The sequence below is a fragment of the Lytechinus pictus genome, chromosome 5 (genome assembly GCF_037042905.1).
Source record: "Lytechinus pictus isolate F3 Inbred chromosome 5, Lp3.0, whole genome shotgun sequence".
Lineage (NCBI taxonomy): Eukaryota > Metazoa > Echinodermata > Echinoidea > Temnopleuroida > Toxopneustidae > Lytechinus > Lytechinus pictus.
The window spans coordinates 31,548,349-31,566,372 of NC_087249.1; the positions used below are offsets into that span (position 1 = coordinate 31,548,349).

At 35.3% G+C, this 18,024-nt stretch overlaps 1 protein-coding gene across 1 annotated transcript; it reads right to left on the reverse strand.

Moving 5' to 3' along the window:
- Positions 1–8,174: 8,174 nt before the first annotated feature.
- On the reverse strand, positions 8,175–15,941 carry LOC129262107 (CUB and zona pellucida-like domain-containing protein 1). The gene is made up of 8 exons (XM_054900151.2): positions 15,789–15,941; positions 15,007–15,021; positions 14,008–14,022; positions 12,526–12,749; positions 11,065–11,468; positions 10,156–10,255; positions 9,032–9,248; positions 8,175–8,478 (listed from the first exon to the last, which is right to left on the reverse strand). The coding sequence occupies exons 1-8, from the start codon at positions 15,835–15,837 to the stop codon at positions 8,279–8,281; spliced, it is 1,224 nt and encodes a 407-aa protein (XP_054756126.2). The 5' UTR covers positions 15,838–15,941; the 3' UTR covers positions 8,175–8,278.
- Positions 15,942–18,024: the final 2,083 nt, after the last annotated feature.

The window sequence follows — 18,024 nt, forward strand, 5'->3', positions numbered from 1 at the left end:
ACGGGACTCTTTGATTGGTTAGAATGGTACCCGACGCCATAGACGGACCTTGAGTGTCTTCGGGCCTTTGGACCTCTCATGATGGGAGGTAAATCATGCTTCTTAAGTTGATTAATTTCATATCAGATTTCATGATACACTTTGATACGGAACCAAAGAATAAGTAGAGATAAGATATTGACAAAAAATTAGAGAGAGAAAGAGATAGACAGACAGACAGACAGACAGATAGATAGATATATAGATAGATAGATAGGCAGATAGGTAGAGAGAAAGATATATAGAGAGGGGTAACTTTAAGTAAGAGAAGGGGAGATATCTACTAGAGAAAGATATTATAATAATAATCTTGAAAGAAGAAACCATGCGCAATGAAAATGTGTTTTTTTAACAATACAGTAAATATAAATGTTTTCTTAAATTTAATGGACTTGAAACATGTTCAAGCAGTAAAATAAGGGGAAAAGCTCCTATTCCTCCGTAATGTCGAACTTTTCCTTCTCTTTCTTCCTATCTCTATCCCCTGCCCATAGCAATATCTTATTTTGGTCTTGTATGTGTCGTATCGTTATGTCTGTGTGTGGCTGCGGGGGGGGGGGGGGGGGGGGTCTCTCTCTCTTTCTCTGTCACTTCTCAACTCTTGCAAATGTCAACTTTTGTCAGGTGAAAAAAAATTGTGGGATATTTTAGATCAAAATTTTCACCTACATTACAAAATCTTTAAATAAATTCAAACAAATGACCTGAAAGAATCTGATGTATATTTAGAGCAGTAATGACCGAATTAAAAGAGGTTTTGGTCCGCATCAAGCTCATTACATATGGAAATCGCTCTTGTCATGAACATCACTCATGTCACTTGTTGAAAGAAGCGACCGTTTTGGGACCTGCCTACTGTTGTAAAATAGGTAGAAAATCATTCAATTACTCGAGTGCGTGAATGGACGACGACTAATGGCATGAACGGCCCATCATACTTGTAGGTATGTGGTTGTGTGTGAGAGAGGGGCGGGGTTATTGGGCTTCTGAAATTATGATCCAGTTTCTGCTACGGTAACTCCCATAACGACTCGGTACGACAGCTTTCTACCGCATGATGCTAAACTGTTATACCCAAAGTTATTGTACGCATATTAGACTAATTTTCTTTTATACACATTCGCCAAGTACATCCTTATTGATAAGTGATGATAACGATCCTGAAATCCGTGATTTCGTAGAAGTTAATCCTACACCGCCATCGATATCAAAATGGGGAAAACTCTGATGCCGTATTGATATTCATTTTAATATACATCTCGAACATTACCGATTAAATTACTAGAGCATGTATGCTTTAAGATCAAGGCCTTTGATAAACTTCGCGCTTTCTTCGTCTTCATCACAATGATTTCTTTTGGAAGGTGACTTTCACAACCCGTATGACATGAACAGACGTGTTTTTAACGACTGTTTTGAATCATATTTTTGGTAACACTGACGAAGAGTGTGACTTTACTTTTCGTCTTTTGAGAGCTATGCTCCGATTCTTGTATTCTTTAGATGCCAAGCAGACCAAATTTCTTATATATGAATATATATATATGAGTGGGACCAGTGGGTGTGTGTTTTTATATGCAACGTCATACAACAATGAGGTACATCCAAGCTCAAGCAGGATCATGGTACGATTACACCCAGATAAAATTATTATCAGTCGTTTGTGAAGTGTATTAATGTTCAAACCAGGGGGCGATAGTATGTGTTTTGTTTTCAAAAATGATTTATTTTTTGGTGTGTGTGTGTGTGATAAAGAAGGTTATCGAGGTTAAACTATATAGACATATAGATATATTGCTGACTTACATTGTAATCGAGAATGGGTAAATTTAAAGGACGACCTCAAACATAAAGTTCGATGGTATTCCAAAATGGATGTGGACTAATCATACACCAGTATTGTTTACGGTATATCATTGACCAAGTAGGCTTATACTTTTTGTACTTTTTTTTAGATTTATTTATTTATTTATTAAAATATATTTATACAGGATAACAGGCTCAGACTGACTGTTTTTCAGCCTGGTCCTGTTAACATAAAATAACAATATATACATAATAGATAAAAGAGTAACTTGGGTTCTGTACAGTAATGAGTGAATTCAATAACATTTAAAATCAGAATTATCACTAATACAAAATTATTCAAAGATAAAATACACTACCAGTCACAACTCCCAGACTCACCACTACCTGCCTCAGCCAGAGAACAGTAGAATCAGTGGACCAAATCCATTGCTCCCCGGCCGAAACATGCAGGCAATAGTGATTCAAAGAATGGTGACTGGTACTGTAGGCTTATTCATTTTTTTTAATTGATGAAATGGAAAACTATCCTATAGACAATACAATAACTGTGAAATATAAATTAAGATGTATGATATCATTGACATAGTAAATACAAAATTCAACAAAATTTATGAAGGAAATTAAGAATATAATTATCAATGAGCATATCATACTAGACTTAAGTATAAAATTTTACAAAATAAATATCGCCAAGTTAAGTAATGGAAGCTTATTTGCTAAGAGTACGAATTATATTACATAAAAATCATTCGTTCCAACATATTTGATATCCCAAATCATTAACACAATCAAAAGAGAAAAATCAAGTAAAATTGAACAAAAAGCATATAATATTAATTATTGAAATAAAACTTCTTATAAATCAATGTAAATGTTTCGATAGTTTGTGCATTTTGAATATTATGGGGTATGTCGTTCCAACGTTTGGCACCGGAAAATCTGAAAGCTTGTTTGAAAATTGAAAGGTGAACAACGGGTGCAACTACGTTAAGGCTGTCGTTATTCTTGTATGGTAATTATGTCGGTCACAGACCATTTCAATGTCATTACAAAGTTGGAAAGGGGCTAATCCATGTATACATTTAAACATTTGTGTGGCAAGAAAGTATTCTTTTCGTTCATCCATATTAGTCCAGGATAGGTTTTTTACAAGTGTTTTAAGAGAAATATTTTGATCAAAGTTTCCAGTTATGTAACGTGCGGCTCTTTTTTGCAATCTATACATTTTGCTTTTGTTTTTATCAGTAGTATTTCCCCAAATAGGTAGTCCATAATCGATGCAAGGTTGTATTGTAAATTTATAAAGGGTGTTTAATAATGAAGGACTTAACAATTTTCTTAATTTTCCAAGGGAACGGATCTTGAATCAAATGGATTTGCATAAGTTACTGACGTGAATGTCCCATTTAAGATTTTCATGTATTAAAACCCCTAAATAACGAATTGACTTAACTTGCTCAATTTCAGTCCCATCAATAAATATTTTCATTACATCATGGGAGCGTGTTTTTAAAAACATACATTTTGTTTTGTCGACATTTATCTGTAAATGGTTAAGTTTATACCAGTCATTAAGGGAATCCATATTTGATTGCAATTTTGAAGTTATTGTCTCAACATCTTTACCAGTCTCAAATATAATAACATCATCAGCATAAATTGATCGCTCAATTGTTGCGCTCACTCATATAAATGCAAAAGCAAGAGCCTAATTTTTGTTTACCCGCACTATCTCGAAACTCTGCTAGAAACTGTACAAAGTGAAGACACAATTTAGTTTATAGTCCCCGTTTTCGCCCCCCCCCCCCTCTTCTCTCCCTCTCATGATAATACAATAACCCTTGCTGAAAACCGATGAAAAGCAGGCGCAGATCCAGAGTTGGACTTTTACGGGGGGTTGATTAGTGCACGCAAAACGTGCCAACTCTTACAGAGCGCGCGAAGCGCGCTCCCTAGGGGGAGGGTGCATTGAGGGGGAGTTCCCCCCTCCCACGCGGAGCGCGAAGTTTTTGATATCTCCTCAAAGTCAAATCAAAAGAAGACGTCTCCTGCGTCTCTAGAAGAAAACTGAAATTTTAAATAAAGAGTGATGAGAAAGAGAACAAGAGGAAGATCTGAGGACAAAGAGAAGTAGAGAGAGAGAGAAGAGACAGACAATGCAACATAAATATACGAGTAATTTTTGCAATAAAATTACTCAATATGATTATCTAATGTTTTTGGTCCCTTTTGTATTGTTTCATGTATGTATCCTCTTAAATTTCTCAATTGGTATTGTCTAAAAATTTACCATCTGAAATTCATCATTCAGCAATTTAATCATTTTGAAATTGATAAAGTTTGAATTTATATTTTTAATGAAAGTTTCAATCTGCACGTTTCCATAATTTAGCAATTTCATTAAAATTGAACTTTCTGTTTCTTAATAAATAAAACAAACCCATTTGCTTGATGCAAATTTACATAGATTTTTAAATTACCTTCACCTTTTAATATAGATAAACAGGAGCTGATCCAGCTTTAACCAATAGGGGGGGGGGGCGAAAAAAATTCAGCCATATTTTTCGGCCGCTCAAAGTTGATTTTTGTTAGTTTCTTTGAAGGAGAAGTCCTATAACAGTCACTTTTTAGCTGTATTCTTATAAAACAACATTAATATATCATACTGTCATAAACCCTATTTTAAAAAGTGTGTGCGCGAAGCCCGAGCTGAAATCTTTGGAAATTTCATGTATTTTGTCACCAATATTGAACATTCTGAGCAATGTATTTAATCCTGAATAAGATGCGTATGTAACTAAAGACCTATAATTACTCCGAGTGCGAAGCGCGAGCAGAAATTTTTAATATAGGTTTTGGCCTGATGGAAAAGACGTATTTACCAATCAAATAATGCAAGCGCGTAGCGCGAGCAGAAAATTCTTGATATTCTGATCTGAATCTGGATAATTTAAGCATGTCTTATATACAGAACCAGCTGCATATCTCAATAAACATGAATGCGCGTGTTTCAGATTTAGACCTAAAAATATGTACATTCGGAATACATTTTTTATCATGAAAATCAATAATGTGAGTGCGAAGGGCACACTGAATATATTTGATATTCCGATCTGAAAAAACGATTAATTTAAGCACTATTTCAAGCATTGTGGTAAGAAATATCTGAAGTGGATATGGATCGCACCTAATAAATAAGGTGAGCGCGAAGCGCGAGCTGATATTTTCATAATTATCATTTTGACCTAGAAACGGGACAATTTAAGGGTATTTTGTCATCGTATAAAAGTGATGACTATATATTTTACTATTCCTTATCAATTTTCTTTTTTGAAAAAGGGGCAATTTGATTATGAAGAATTCATGAAAATGTTGTTATCTTGTTCATTAATCTAATAACCCTAAACGAGAGCACGAAATTTGTTGACATGAACATTCGGCGTTTTAAGCACTTTTGTAATTTTGAATACGATGCAAGGGTAAATATATTTTTGATAATTAATGCGAGCGCAAATCGCGAACCGAATTTTTTTTTTATAAAACTTCAGGAAAATGGGATTTTAAGTAGTTTGTTATAGAATTACAATGGAGGTATACTTTACCCACCAATCAAAATGCGAGCCCGCAGCGCTAGCTGATTGGTTTTGACAATCAAACCTGAAAAGGGATATTTTGAGAACTTTATGTAACACACGAAGAGGAAAGGTACTGAGCAAATCAAATAATGCGAGCGCGCAGCGCGGGCTGAATATGTTGATACTCAGACAATAAAACGGACATCATACAGAGCACTTTTTGAAAATTAATTTGTAAATCAAACAAAATACTGGAAGCTCGATGTCCGAACTGAAATATGTTTTGTATATTTACTTCAATACGTGATATTTTAAGCTCCATATCAGCCTATTGAGCAAGATATGTATTTCATCGAACATGCAATGCAATCGCGAAGCGCGAGCGAAACTTTTTTGTAGTGTCTTCAACTCACCTTATTTTATTCACCCGTCTTCCTCCTTTCCCCCCCCCTCTTCTTTTTTTCTCCCCTCTTTTCCCTTCTGTTCCTTCCCCCTTTTTTAAATCCTACGGGGCGCGCGCGCACCCTTCGCCCCCCCGGATCCGCGCCTTAATAAATCAGATACATTATACATATATTTTCCGTTTTATGAGTTTTCTGTTTAATGTATGCAGATTAATATTGATGATCACGAGGATAATAAAATATCACTAACAACTCGAAACTGGTGGAAAACAAAGCTCATTCAACTATTCAGGGGACGTGCAGTACGTGCTCATTGTGCGGATTTGATAAAAAGTAGATCGTCATCAGTTTATAAAGCCAAACATTAACTTCACATAATTTTGTCGACCGATGCTTGTTTTGATCAAAACTTGTTTTGTACCCCAATTACCAAACGTTATCTTCATTGAAGCACTGTTTTTTGTGTTTTTTCTTTAAATGTTAGATATCTCAACAGCCTAACAATGACGAAACAATAGCAACAATATCTCATCACGGAATCAGTCTCAGCTGTGGCTCCTATACGCTTGGGGCTCGCTTGTTATCTCTTTCGAAGTAGCACGTGACTTACGAAATTGAGTTACGTAGTTTTCTATAGACAAAGGTCATGTGAACACACAGAGTATCATTATTAGATTAAATTTTTTAGCTTCATTAAAATTTCTTATCCATTTCTTCGTTGTAAACACTTTTAGTCCTATTTGGTTTTCTAATATTTTTCAGTGAAATTTGAAAAAAAAATCACACAGCAGTTTATAGTGATTTATTCGATGCATGCTCCCGCCCCCTAAAAAATAACACTAAATTGAAATAAAGCACACACTCTTAACCGATCACTTTCAAAAGCGCACAAAAACACATCATTTTTTTTATATATAGAGGCAAGGATTCGTAAAATGTTAAAAAAGAAAGGCCTAAGTAAGCGAGGCAGCGAAGCGACCGACCAAGCGAGTCGACCAAGCTGATCGCGACGGTATTTTTGAAATATAATTTTAATGATAAAACTATAATACCTTGTCCACATTGTTTTTCTTGACATTATTTGCAATATAAAGAAGGTTGGAATTTTAAGGGGTTAGCATTGCCGCTCACCACCCCCACCCCCCTCGCACAATAGACTTTCACCTTACACACACGCTAACTGTTTAACTCTCCTGTTGAACCTCTCCTTCAAATTATATTCGCTGTGCACGTAGAATTTACATTCTTTTCATCCCCAAACACAACCCGAACGAGAGTACTTGAATCATCATTACGTAAAAATATATTTGCTAGTAAACAAAATGTTTGAAAGACATTTATTTCAATATTCTTTTCTTTTGCTTGTTTAAATAAAAAAGTCTCTGAGTATTAAAATGGTTATCTACATGTTTGTTATCAACAATAATCTAAGTATACACTGTACGTGATTTGGTTGAATTTAGTCAGATTACATGGCCCTGGGAAGATGGTGGTGTTTGGGGTGCTTCAGCACCCCCAAACATTTCTTTGGGGTGCTGTGTGTGTTATTTTCCGTAGGCAACAGCCCCGGGTATTCTGGAAGATGTGACAAAATGAAAAAAAAAGGTACAAAAATGACTTTCATTCTTTAGTGAAAACATTTTTTCTTTGCTTTTAACATTTACATCAGCATCCCCAGTATAAAAAAAATCGTTCCCAGGGCCATATCAGATTCCTGTACAGCTGTTGAAATCATAATAGATTTCCAATGACCCAGACATTAAATGAACATGTACAATAAAACATGTTTTTCTGCCAATTAACTGTAAATAACAGATAAGATATTGCAGTATTAATTATCAGTAATCTTCCATTAATCAATGAAGCCACAGAAACTATTTCATGATATTTTTTTTCTTTATATACAGACATCAATACGTCGCGGAGCCCATTCGGATTTTATTTAAAGCCTTCGTTTATTTGCTTATCTTTATTCAAATATTGAAAAAATAATGAAATACATCTGATTGATTTATTAAAAAACAAACGATAAATAGATCAGGAGCACGATTGGTCCCCTTCCATTTCGCCAAGTTATTTCTCATCAGTTGCAAAGATTTATCAGGAAAATCAGTTTTCATTTAAATATTATATATATATATATATATATATATATATATATATATATATATATATATATATAATGCCACATGAAGCCAATGCACTGTCAGTGGTTTATGACATTTTATGAATAAACGAATACATGTATAGTCTATCACAACCAATGCACTGCAGAATATGAATTTATCAACAAAATAAATGCATATTTAACTATGCTGAATCCTTTGTTATTTGCCAGGTTACTATATTTTTCATATCCATTGATTTTATCGGTTTGTACTTTGAAGGTTCATTTTTCACCCCTTTCCCCTATTCTGCAATGCAATATCCTAATGTACCGGATCTCTGGAATTAGATTTCTTCGCTCTCATCAAGAAGTCTAGCTGATTCCTCCTTGTACTGACCCCGCTTTGGTGCTGCAGAGATGTTGCTGACTTTGCGGAGGACTACTACCATCATGGCGGCCATTGCCATGACAACGGTTGCCATAGCAGCCATAGCAACCATCCATGGGTTGAAAGCGTTGGTAACCTCTTGCTGTGGTGAAACTCCTGCATACGGCAACGGTGGGAATAAAGATTGATAACAATTATGACATTACAATAATAGCACTTTACTACTTCTACGGCGAAGACGACGATTACTACTACAAAAAAAAGTTGTGTTCTCCAACTACCATTACTGTTACTCTTTCCATTACATTCGAACAGACGATGTACCTGGTAAAAACACATTTCCTTTAACTATAGAGGTCATGATGGTAACTTTATCAAATGGCGGGGTAATGATGAGACATGAACGCTATCGTTTGGTAATGTGGTAATTCCAGTTTCCACTACCTTGTGACTTGAGTATAACATCGTCATTACGCGTTAATAATATTTCGTTTCTTAATTATTTTGGCTGGTGTTGTGCTTGACCAGTTGCCAGACTTTTCTTATCTAACTCTAGAAAGACTTACGTCCATTATAAACCAAAAGAAGAAAGATGTATGGGCCTAGCCACTGAAAAAGGTTACTGTTCGCCGATTTCTTTCGCTGTAGCAGTCTTGTTAGTAAACTAATGAATGAATGTGAGCGAAAAAAAGGTTATAAAAGAACGTACCACTCTGGCTAATGTCCATTCGGGAAATGCTTTCCTGTGACTGTGCAGCACGACGTACTCGAAGAGGTCCTCGGGTAAATCGCTTGGTCTTTAATCCACTGCTGACGTCACGCCTCCTCCTCCCTGTGATCATTGATGTCGAGGTGGCACATTTGTCCTTGCAAAGGGATTCAGCATTTCCGGCATCGCATACCAGGAGATCACAGTGGATATAAACCTATAAAGATGTGTAGGAAGAGAAGAAAATGACTAGGGAGCTAAAATTATATTTACAAACATCACCCATCTTCTAACTTTAAATCAAATATCCATATTATTATTAAATAAACTCATCCTAATAAGGAACTGCATTTACGAAAAGTTAACATTTCTTCAAACATGTCAAATGCGAATGTGAATTATATTGAATTCATTCCGGTAAGTAAAATAAAAATCTAATGTTTCCCTTTATGATGCACAAACGTAATGAGTCAAAAAGTTGTCGTTAGCGAAGAAATAATGAAATTTCTGAAACAAAAAAAAATCTGATTGTGTGATATATTTTCACATAATATTCAGAGAAAGGTATCATATTTGCATTATTTCATATAATGCAACGACTGCTCCCTCGTGAGCTTACTCGGCCTTCTCTTCCTCATGCCAGTTCAGTTCCCATACCTCTCGCTGATATCATGGACCTATTACGTAATAGGTCCATGCTGATATTCACACCCTTTCTCATCTTTCAAAATCGCTTGATTCGTTTTTTCCTCAATCATTTTTTTATGTTTTATCACATTATGTATTTTACTTATGTTTATATTCATTTCAGTTGTATGGTTTTCCGGGGAGCAACCCTGTATGGGTTATTTAACATTTGTTGTCTCCCCGAGACATGCTTTTTTTATACTTGTCTAAATAAATTCAATTCAATTCAAATTCATGTATTAACTTTTGTTTCTTTCTTTGTCTTTCTTTATTTCTTCATTCTTTCTTTCTTTCTCCCCCCCCCCCCCAAGTTTTTCTTGGTCAAGAAACTGTGTTTTTTAGGGGGGTGGCAAGCCATCCCAATGACCTATACGCCAGTGAAATAGACATTAAAATCATACGTCAAGCGAAAGGAAATGACCCGATGACTGACTAACCATATCTCCCTCATCGATGAACCTGAAAGTGTTGATCTCTACTCCGATGCGATAGTCTGTAAGATAGGTGATGTTGGTGTCATCGCCGTCAAGTGAGCAGCTATACATTTGACATAAGAAAAATATATATGTTGATTGTACTTGAAGTAGTGATGATTAAAAACAAAACATAACAATTTTATTCTGATATGACATTGTTGTCCTAAACCTCTTACTCTAAAACGGACTGCTGAATATGTATTTTTTTTTCCAGAATTGACCAAGACTACAAGGAACACTCCTAGCTAGTGTATACCCTTGAACCAACTTCTAAACTTCCATCCGGTATACAATGGTAAACATGTATTTCGACCTGCATCGCAAAATACTCGCGTAGTAGGTAGTAGCACAGAGACAGTTGGCCGAATATTCAATTCAATTCTTTATCTAATTTCCGTTCAATATATTTCCATACTATACATACTTTATATATAGCCTAGTCCGGGTCGAACTACATGGACTGAAGAGCAGGGGCTGCGGAAGCGGGGGGAGGGGGGGGGGGGGGTGCTTCAGCTCCCCCACTTTTTCCAAAACCGTGTACAAAAACGTAAAAATTACCATAGGATTGTGATTTTTCGCATGGTCGCCCCCCCCCCCCCCACTTTGAAAACCGTTCCGCGGCCCCTGCATGTTCCATTGACTTTATTACGGTACTAAAAGGTAACGATAGTTCCAACAAACATGATCCACTTGTGCGGGATCAATTCAAATATAAAGGCCACTTATTTTGAAACTATTAACGCCAATGTCATTCAAGGGAACGAAACCGACCGTCAAGTCGACAGATTGTATACCTTGACGATAATCGGCCTGAAATCGGTTTCTTTTGTGAGGCTGCGACATACTGATATAATAAGGAAGAAATCTTACGCTCCGCCGATAAAGTCGAAATAGACGTCAGAGTCGTAATCCGAATTTGGTGTGGCTCTGCAGGAACGGATGGAGAGGTCGAGGGTATCGTCCAAAGACAGCACGGATGCAGCGAAGTTCAGTTCTTCGTTGAGGCCAATGACGATAGGGTAGGTTCCCACAGCCTCCTTGTAGGTGTCATCTGTGTAGATATCGAATGAGAAGGTGTAGGCACCCTCCTCATCAAGAGTCTTGTCGATGGTGTAGTCAGTGAGTTGGTAGCGGACGTTCCCACTACCGACCTGTTTACTCCTATTGTACGAGCATGATAGAGGGATCTCAATGGCGTACTGGCGGCTGATGACATCAGTATCTAGGTAACGGCTGACAACACGGTTGGTGTATGTCTCCTCGTCGGCACTTTCCTGTGAGGCATCACATGAGTAAAAACAGCATGAAGAAAGGAATGTGCAATAAGTTCATAATTATGTATATAATCATTAACTATATTTTTTGTATGTTTTAAAACACCTTGTAATCAGACATCGATGCGTGTTGTGTCGTGAAGTCGCCACACAGATATCAGCGTTATCATACTTTCACGTTTACCATGATCATAACCAGGGCCCGTATTCCATAAACGAGATAAGCTTTTTGCTTAAGTTTGAGCAATTTGTCTTCGCATTTTGCTCGTCTAAGAAATCTTCCCTAACGATATTCTATAAACTTTAAGACATTTGTCTCAAGTCAGACGATATGGCTAAGCCAAAGTATCAAATTCTATGACGTCATGAGAAAATTGCAACGTCACGCAACTTTTGTCGCGAACGTAACTGCTCCGCGGTAAAAAGACTATGCGTTGCATGTGTTAAAGCAAAATTCGCATCATAACAAATATTAAGATGGAGGCTGAGAAAAAAGGAAGGCCAATTTCACTGAAGGAGAGAAAATTACGCTAAGAGCGGAAATAAGAGAAAGGGAATATATCTTGAGACGCACGCTTAATTCACGTATTACGTTTCAGGATAAAGAAAAGGCGTGGGCCGAAATTGCCTTGAAACTAAAACAATTAAGACAACGCACAACTGTCTTAAAGTTAGGGCAAAATTCTTAGCCATTTTGTATTTTTGGAATACAGACTGCAGTTTTAAGAAAAGTTGCTTAGCCATTCATCCTATATCTGTTTTAGTCGCGCAAAAACTCTTAGCCAAATTCTAAGACAAAATTCTTAGCCAATTCTTTATGGAATACGTGTTTTGGCTAAGCATTTTGTGTTAGACAGTAAATAAGACAAAATGCTTAGATATTTTACTCAGGCATGCTTATCTCGTTTATGAAATACGGGCCCTGGTTCTACGCCAACTTAACTCACAGTCACCACCACGCCGGTTTTGTGATACTGAAAAGGCTATGTCAAACTGACATCCTGGCTCTACAATCATAAAGATAAAAACTTGACAGACTATTCTAATCAATGCTTACGTTCCTGTTTGTTCCGCATGCCGTTAGGTTTGTAGTGAGTTCGATGATGTCCTCATTGGCGTCGTTGGATGTGTCTACTCCCCGGCAGTATGCATTATCAGGGTCTTCTTCGTTCTCGAAACGGACGTTCTCACCTGACATTTCACCAGTCAGGAGTGATTTGGGGATCTCAACAATCATCTCAGTATCTGTGCATGTTAGGATGATTCCTTCAGTGTCTAATTCTGAAAGAAGAAAAAAAAAAGACATTGCGCGACGGCGATAATGACATTCTGATTAACAAAATGAAATTACAAAGGCCCGCTTCATAAACACTTTCCATCATTGTAACTAATGCTAAGCACTGTAACTATTGTTGCCACAACTGTACAATTCACATGACTTTGATATGTCCATCATGAAAGGGACCCACAATGCTTTGTGATAATAGTACGACATCGAATATTTTGAGAATGTAATATTACAGACAAACTATTTATAAAGCTTCTTAAAAACTAATTATGTTACAAAAAATATACATATATGAGTGAACAAAAATTGATGCTTTAAAAAAAAACCAGGAAATACTCAATAATATTTTTCTTTACCTTTTTTTCATGTCCCCACTCTTGTATTGAAATACATTTTCCATGTTGCTTGATTTAGGTATAACACTTGTTGCTCAAAAAGTGTAGTATTGACGAATGGTTAAAGGTCAAGTCCTCCCCAGAAAATGTCGATTTTAATCAATAGAGAAAAATCAAACAAGCATTACGCTGAAAATTTCATCGAAATCGGATGTAAAATAAGAAAGTTACGACAATTTAACTTTTTGCTTATTTTTCACAAAATATTACGCACAATTCAATGACATGCAAAAGAAAGAATCGATGATGTCCCTCACTCACGATTTCTTTTGTTCTTTATTGTTTGAATTATACAATATTTAAATTTTTACAGATTTGGCAAAAAAAAAAATTTCACTGAACCATTAAATATTGAAACAATGGTAATACCACATTTTCAGGGAGGAATAAAACTTTGTTTCACAGGACAACAGGGAGAAAATTTGAATATTTCATATGTCATGTAACAAAATACAAAAGAAATAGTGAGTAAGTGATGTCATCAGTCCCCTCATTTGCATACCGACCAGGATGTGAACAAAGTAACGAAATTAAGCACAACCTTAAAATGTCATAACTTTCTTATTTTACATCCGATTTTGATGAAATTTCAGTGTTATGCTTGTTGGATTTTCGTCTTTTGATTCAAATCAAGTTTTTGTTGGGATGGAATTGTCCTTTATTACACCCTTTTTTTCTTACTAATTACTTCTGTACTTTTTCGTGGATATCATTTTGAAACTTATTTCCGATATTTACAAATGGCATAAACGTGATCGCATGCTTATCTAATCAAAATAGAAGCTCTCTACGACCAGTTTCATTAAAAGTAAAGACTTAAATTCACAGGTTTTGAATAGTATCGATATATAAATACCTGGTTCCTCCGTAACTGTATTGAAAAAACGGGCAAGGAGAGAGAGAGAAAGAGTGAGAGAGAGCAAAAATAGTTATTAAAGTAGACCATTGCAAGTTAATACATTAATTGAAAAAGAAATAGTTAATCTAATTTATCTTGAGCAGTCATGTGGCACTTCTTATACATTTTTAATAATATATGGATTATTAATTGTTCAGAAACAATACACGGTGACAACAACAAAAGTTGAATAAAAGACAGGTAAGACAATTTTATAATATTGTTTTCTGAGGATTTGTTGTAAGTCAACATTTAAAACTAAACTTTAAGGTGTTTCAACGCTTTTTGTTTTTATAGGCCTACAGCGCTTCTACATACCTGTTGCAAATGATGTATTAAAAATAAATCAAGTTTATAAGAAACAATATTCTTTTAACAAATAGAAAGATAATCATAATCATTTAAACATGTTTAATGCATGATCATGTGTTATCGATATTATATTCCTCAGTAATGAGGTAATATTCAATTTGATATGATCAGATGATATGATACAAAGGCCAAGCTCGGCCTGTCACCAGCATGATTTTATCATAATCAATTTCCTATACAGCAGGGCAATACGAATTTCATCGAAAATTGATGAGAAATCAAGTTGTGGTGCTTTGCGGTTTGCATTAGTCATTTTTTTTAAGTTAACACGACATACCAGGTTGTGTAAAATTAGAAAGAAAAATTACGTCATCGGCTCCCTCTTTTCACTTTACGACATCACAAATATTCCAGTTTCTACTCCAAAAATGTCTCTAAAAGTTGTTTTCAGTCATGAGAGGGATAGTCCACATGTCTCTTAATACCGCAGTTACATGTATACCGGCGAATCTGACTCCAAACCGACCGTTGGTATGTCATCGGTAATAACGTAATATTTTTGATCGGTCAGGAGTTGGTTTCGCATGTGTAACATGGGCATAATCATTCATTTTGTTAAGAAAAAAAGTAAAATATGATGCTTACCTTGGGCATTGATTCCTGGATAGGAAATAGAAGAGAATATAAAAGTGTTGAAGTAATTAGAACGAAGATTAATCACATATTTCGGGGATAAAGTAAGTACAAAATAATAGCATGAACGTTTGCCGCACAACGTGGTCGATGTGTTTCATTTTGTGCGACTGCGTAAGCTTCAAATCAAGGTTTCCGAAGTGCGGAATAATCAAATAAATTTTACTAACCTAAGTTCACCTAGATAATCTTAGCAAATCTAAATTCATGATTTAATAATTGCCAAGTGGCGTCTCGTTGGGGTAGCAATGAGGACTGTAATTATTATAAGAAATAGGCCAACATCTATATGTGAAAATAATATGACGACAACGACAAGAACCGGGCAAGAACCTTCATCTAAAAAAATTTTTTTTTTAAATTAGAAACGATTGTAATTTCGTCATATCGTGATGAAAATACTCGTTAAAAAAAAGGAATTGGCTTTCTGTTAAAATGTAAGAATTATATTCAAATAAAAAATTTTTTTCTTTCATGGAAAATTTCACAAAAAATGCAAAATCATTTGTTATGAAAAGTCGATATAAAATATCATAAAAATTAAAAAAACTTGTGACGGGAAACGCCTGTAACACGAATTCAAGACATATACATAATAATAATGACACTTCTTACGACAAATGTTGCATAATTCATATGAAAAAACGAAATTTTGTGAAAATGGAAGAAATTATACGTTTATATATATATACACATATATATACATGTATATAATACAGCATAAGTATATATACCTGTGATGGTCAGGAATGCCAGCGAAACAAGAACCAATCTTAAGGCCATTTTGGTGAGATTATGTTTAAGAGTCCAGATGGGATTCTTCGCTTACTCCTCAACTTCTTCACAACGAACTACTGACAGAGTCTTCAGAATTCTATCCGCTTTTATGACATAACTTTTTTTCACCAAAAAAAAAATCATGATTCGTCATCCGGAAAGAACATGCGCGTAACACGAACCCTTTGAGTTGTTTTCCGGTCAAGATCGGGTCAGATTCATCACCCCCGCCCTATTCCTCCACCTTTCCTGTTCAAATCAATCAAACAAAACCCAATATTTGCCGAGGTGGTAATTACCGAGATAAGAAACAAAATGGAAGGGTGCGGTAGCGCTGACAGACATTATGTTGTTATATATATATATATATATATATATAATATTTATTGATCCCTCAATATTGAAAAAGATGCCTACGTTGGCATTTTCTGGAAATCAAACTTGTTTCCGTTTCAATCATATTCCATACGTAAGCACCTAATCAAACAAGATGAACCTGGTACGGGTAATATAATTCTAGGACGGAGCATAATTTGTCAGGTAAAGAGAGTTGTGTTTTAAGACGATAATCTCCGATTTAAATGAAAATCATCCACCTCAGCGCATTGCAATTGTGTAAATCTACCTTAAAAGTATACAGAAGGAAATGATGCGAAATTTACGTCCCATTTTTTATATTTGTAATAATGTTTGATTAAATCATAAACTAATAATCAAGGTAAAATTACAATATTTACAACTTATTAACAAATCAGAGTTATTGTAACAAAAGGCAATATGAATAAAGCTTAACAAACAAAACAATAAAATAATACAAGACAAACACACTAACAACATAGCATTGTACAGTTGCTACTTGCTGAACATGTATGGGTTTAAAAAGATTAGAAATATCGAAGAAAAAATGTCGAACTAATAGCATATAAATAGCATATTTATAAATATCAGGGTTACACCTCAAATTTCAATTTTTTTTAAGTGGATGGAAAGCTTATTTCTTATTTTTTATGCTAAGGAGTATTCCAAATCTTTCTGTTTTTGACAAACAATTTAAAGGCCTCGATGTTTGGTAAAACATCTTTGAATTTACAAATATATATATAATATTTAGCCAGTAAAAATAAATAGGACAAAAACTTATCAGTTGATATTTTACGTCCCAAGTTTAATGACGGATACTACATTTATATAGCAAAACAACATCAAACTACTTTCAAAACACCGATGCCATCATATGAGGGTGTCATGGTCTAGTGTTTATGACTCTTGTCTTTCAATCTGAGGGACGTAGGTTCGATTCCCAGCAGGGGTGGCGGAGCGAAGTTGATAATGGGGGGGGGGGCAGGGAAAAGGGCACATTTTCTTTCGAAAAGAGCACTATCTTAAGACAAAGGGGAAGAAAATCTTGTCTACCACACTCACATGACTCATAACACTTAAGGCCCGTATGATTGTTCTTACAAGTTTTTGTCTCGCCTGCATAGCAGAGCGAGACTATAGGCGCCGCTTTTCCGACGGCGGCGGCGTCAACATTATAATCTTATCCAAGGTTAAGTTTTTGAAATGTCATCATAACTTAGAAAGTAAATGGACCTAGTTCATGCAACTTAAACATAAAAATAATTAAGTATTACTGAACATCCTCTTCGAGGTTCAGGTCACGTGACCAAGTTCAAAGTTCATTTAGGGTCAATGAACTTAGATCATGTTGGGGAAATCAATATTGAAATCTTAACCAAAGTTAAGTTTTTGAAATGTTGTCATAACTTCGAAAGTATTTACTTCATAAAACTTATACATATTAGGGTAATAGTCGACATAAGGGTAATCAAGTATGAATGATTGTTATGCACATGTCTTGCAGTGTAGGTCACATGATCATAGTCAAAGGTAATTTTGGGTCAATGGACATAATATTTTATTATCACATTAGTGTTTTCTTCTGTGAATAATTATTCATTAGCTGTTTTCAAAGGCAGCACTGCATGCTGCTCTATCGAATTGCGCAATGCATGCGAGACTTCCAGATGCGTTCCACTTGTTTTTCCTTCCCAAGTAGTAACACATACAAAAATAGAATATTGTTTTCTTAGAAAATTAACAGACTGAACATTTTTAACAAACTAGAAAAGAAAAGGGACATTTATCAAAAGTGAATAAAGGCATATTAAAATAGGTCATTTAATTAAAAGG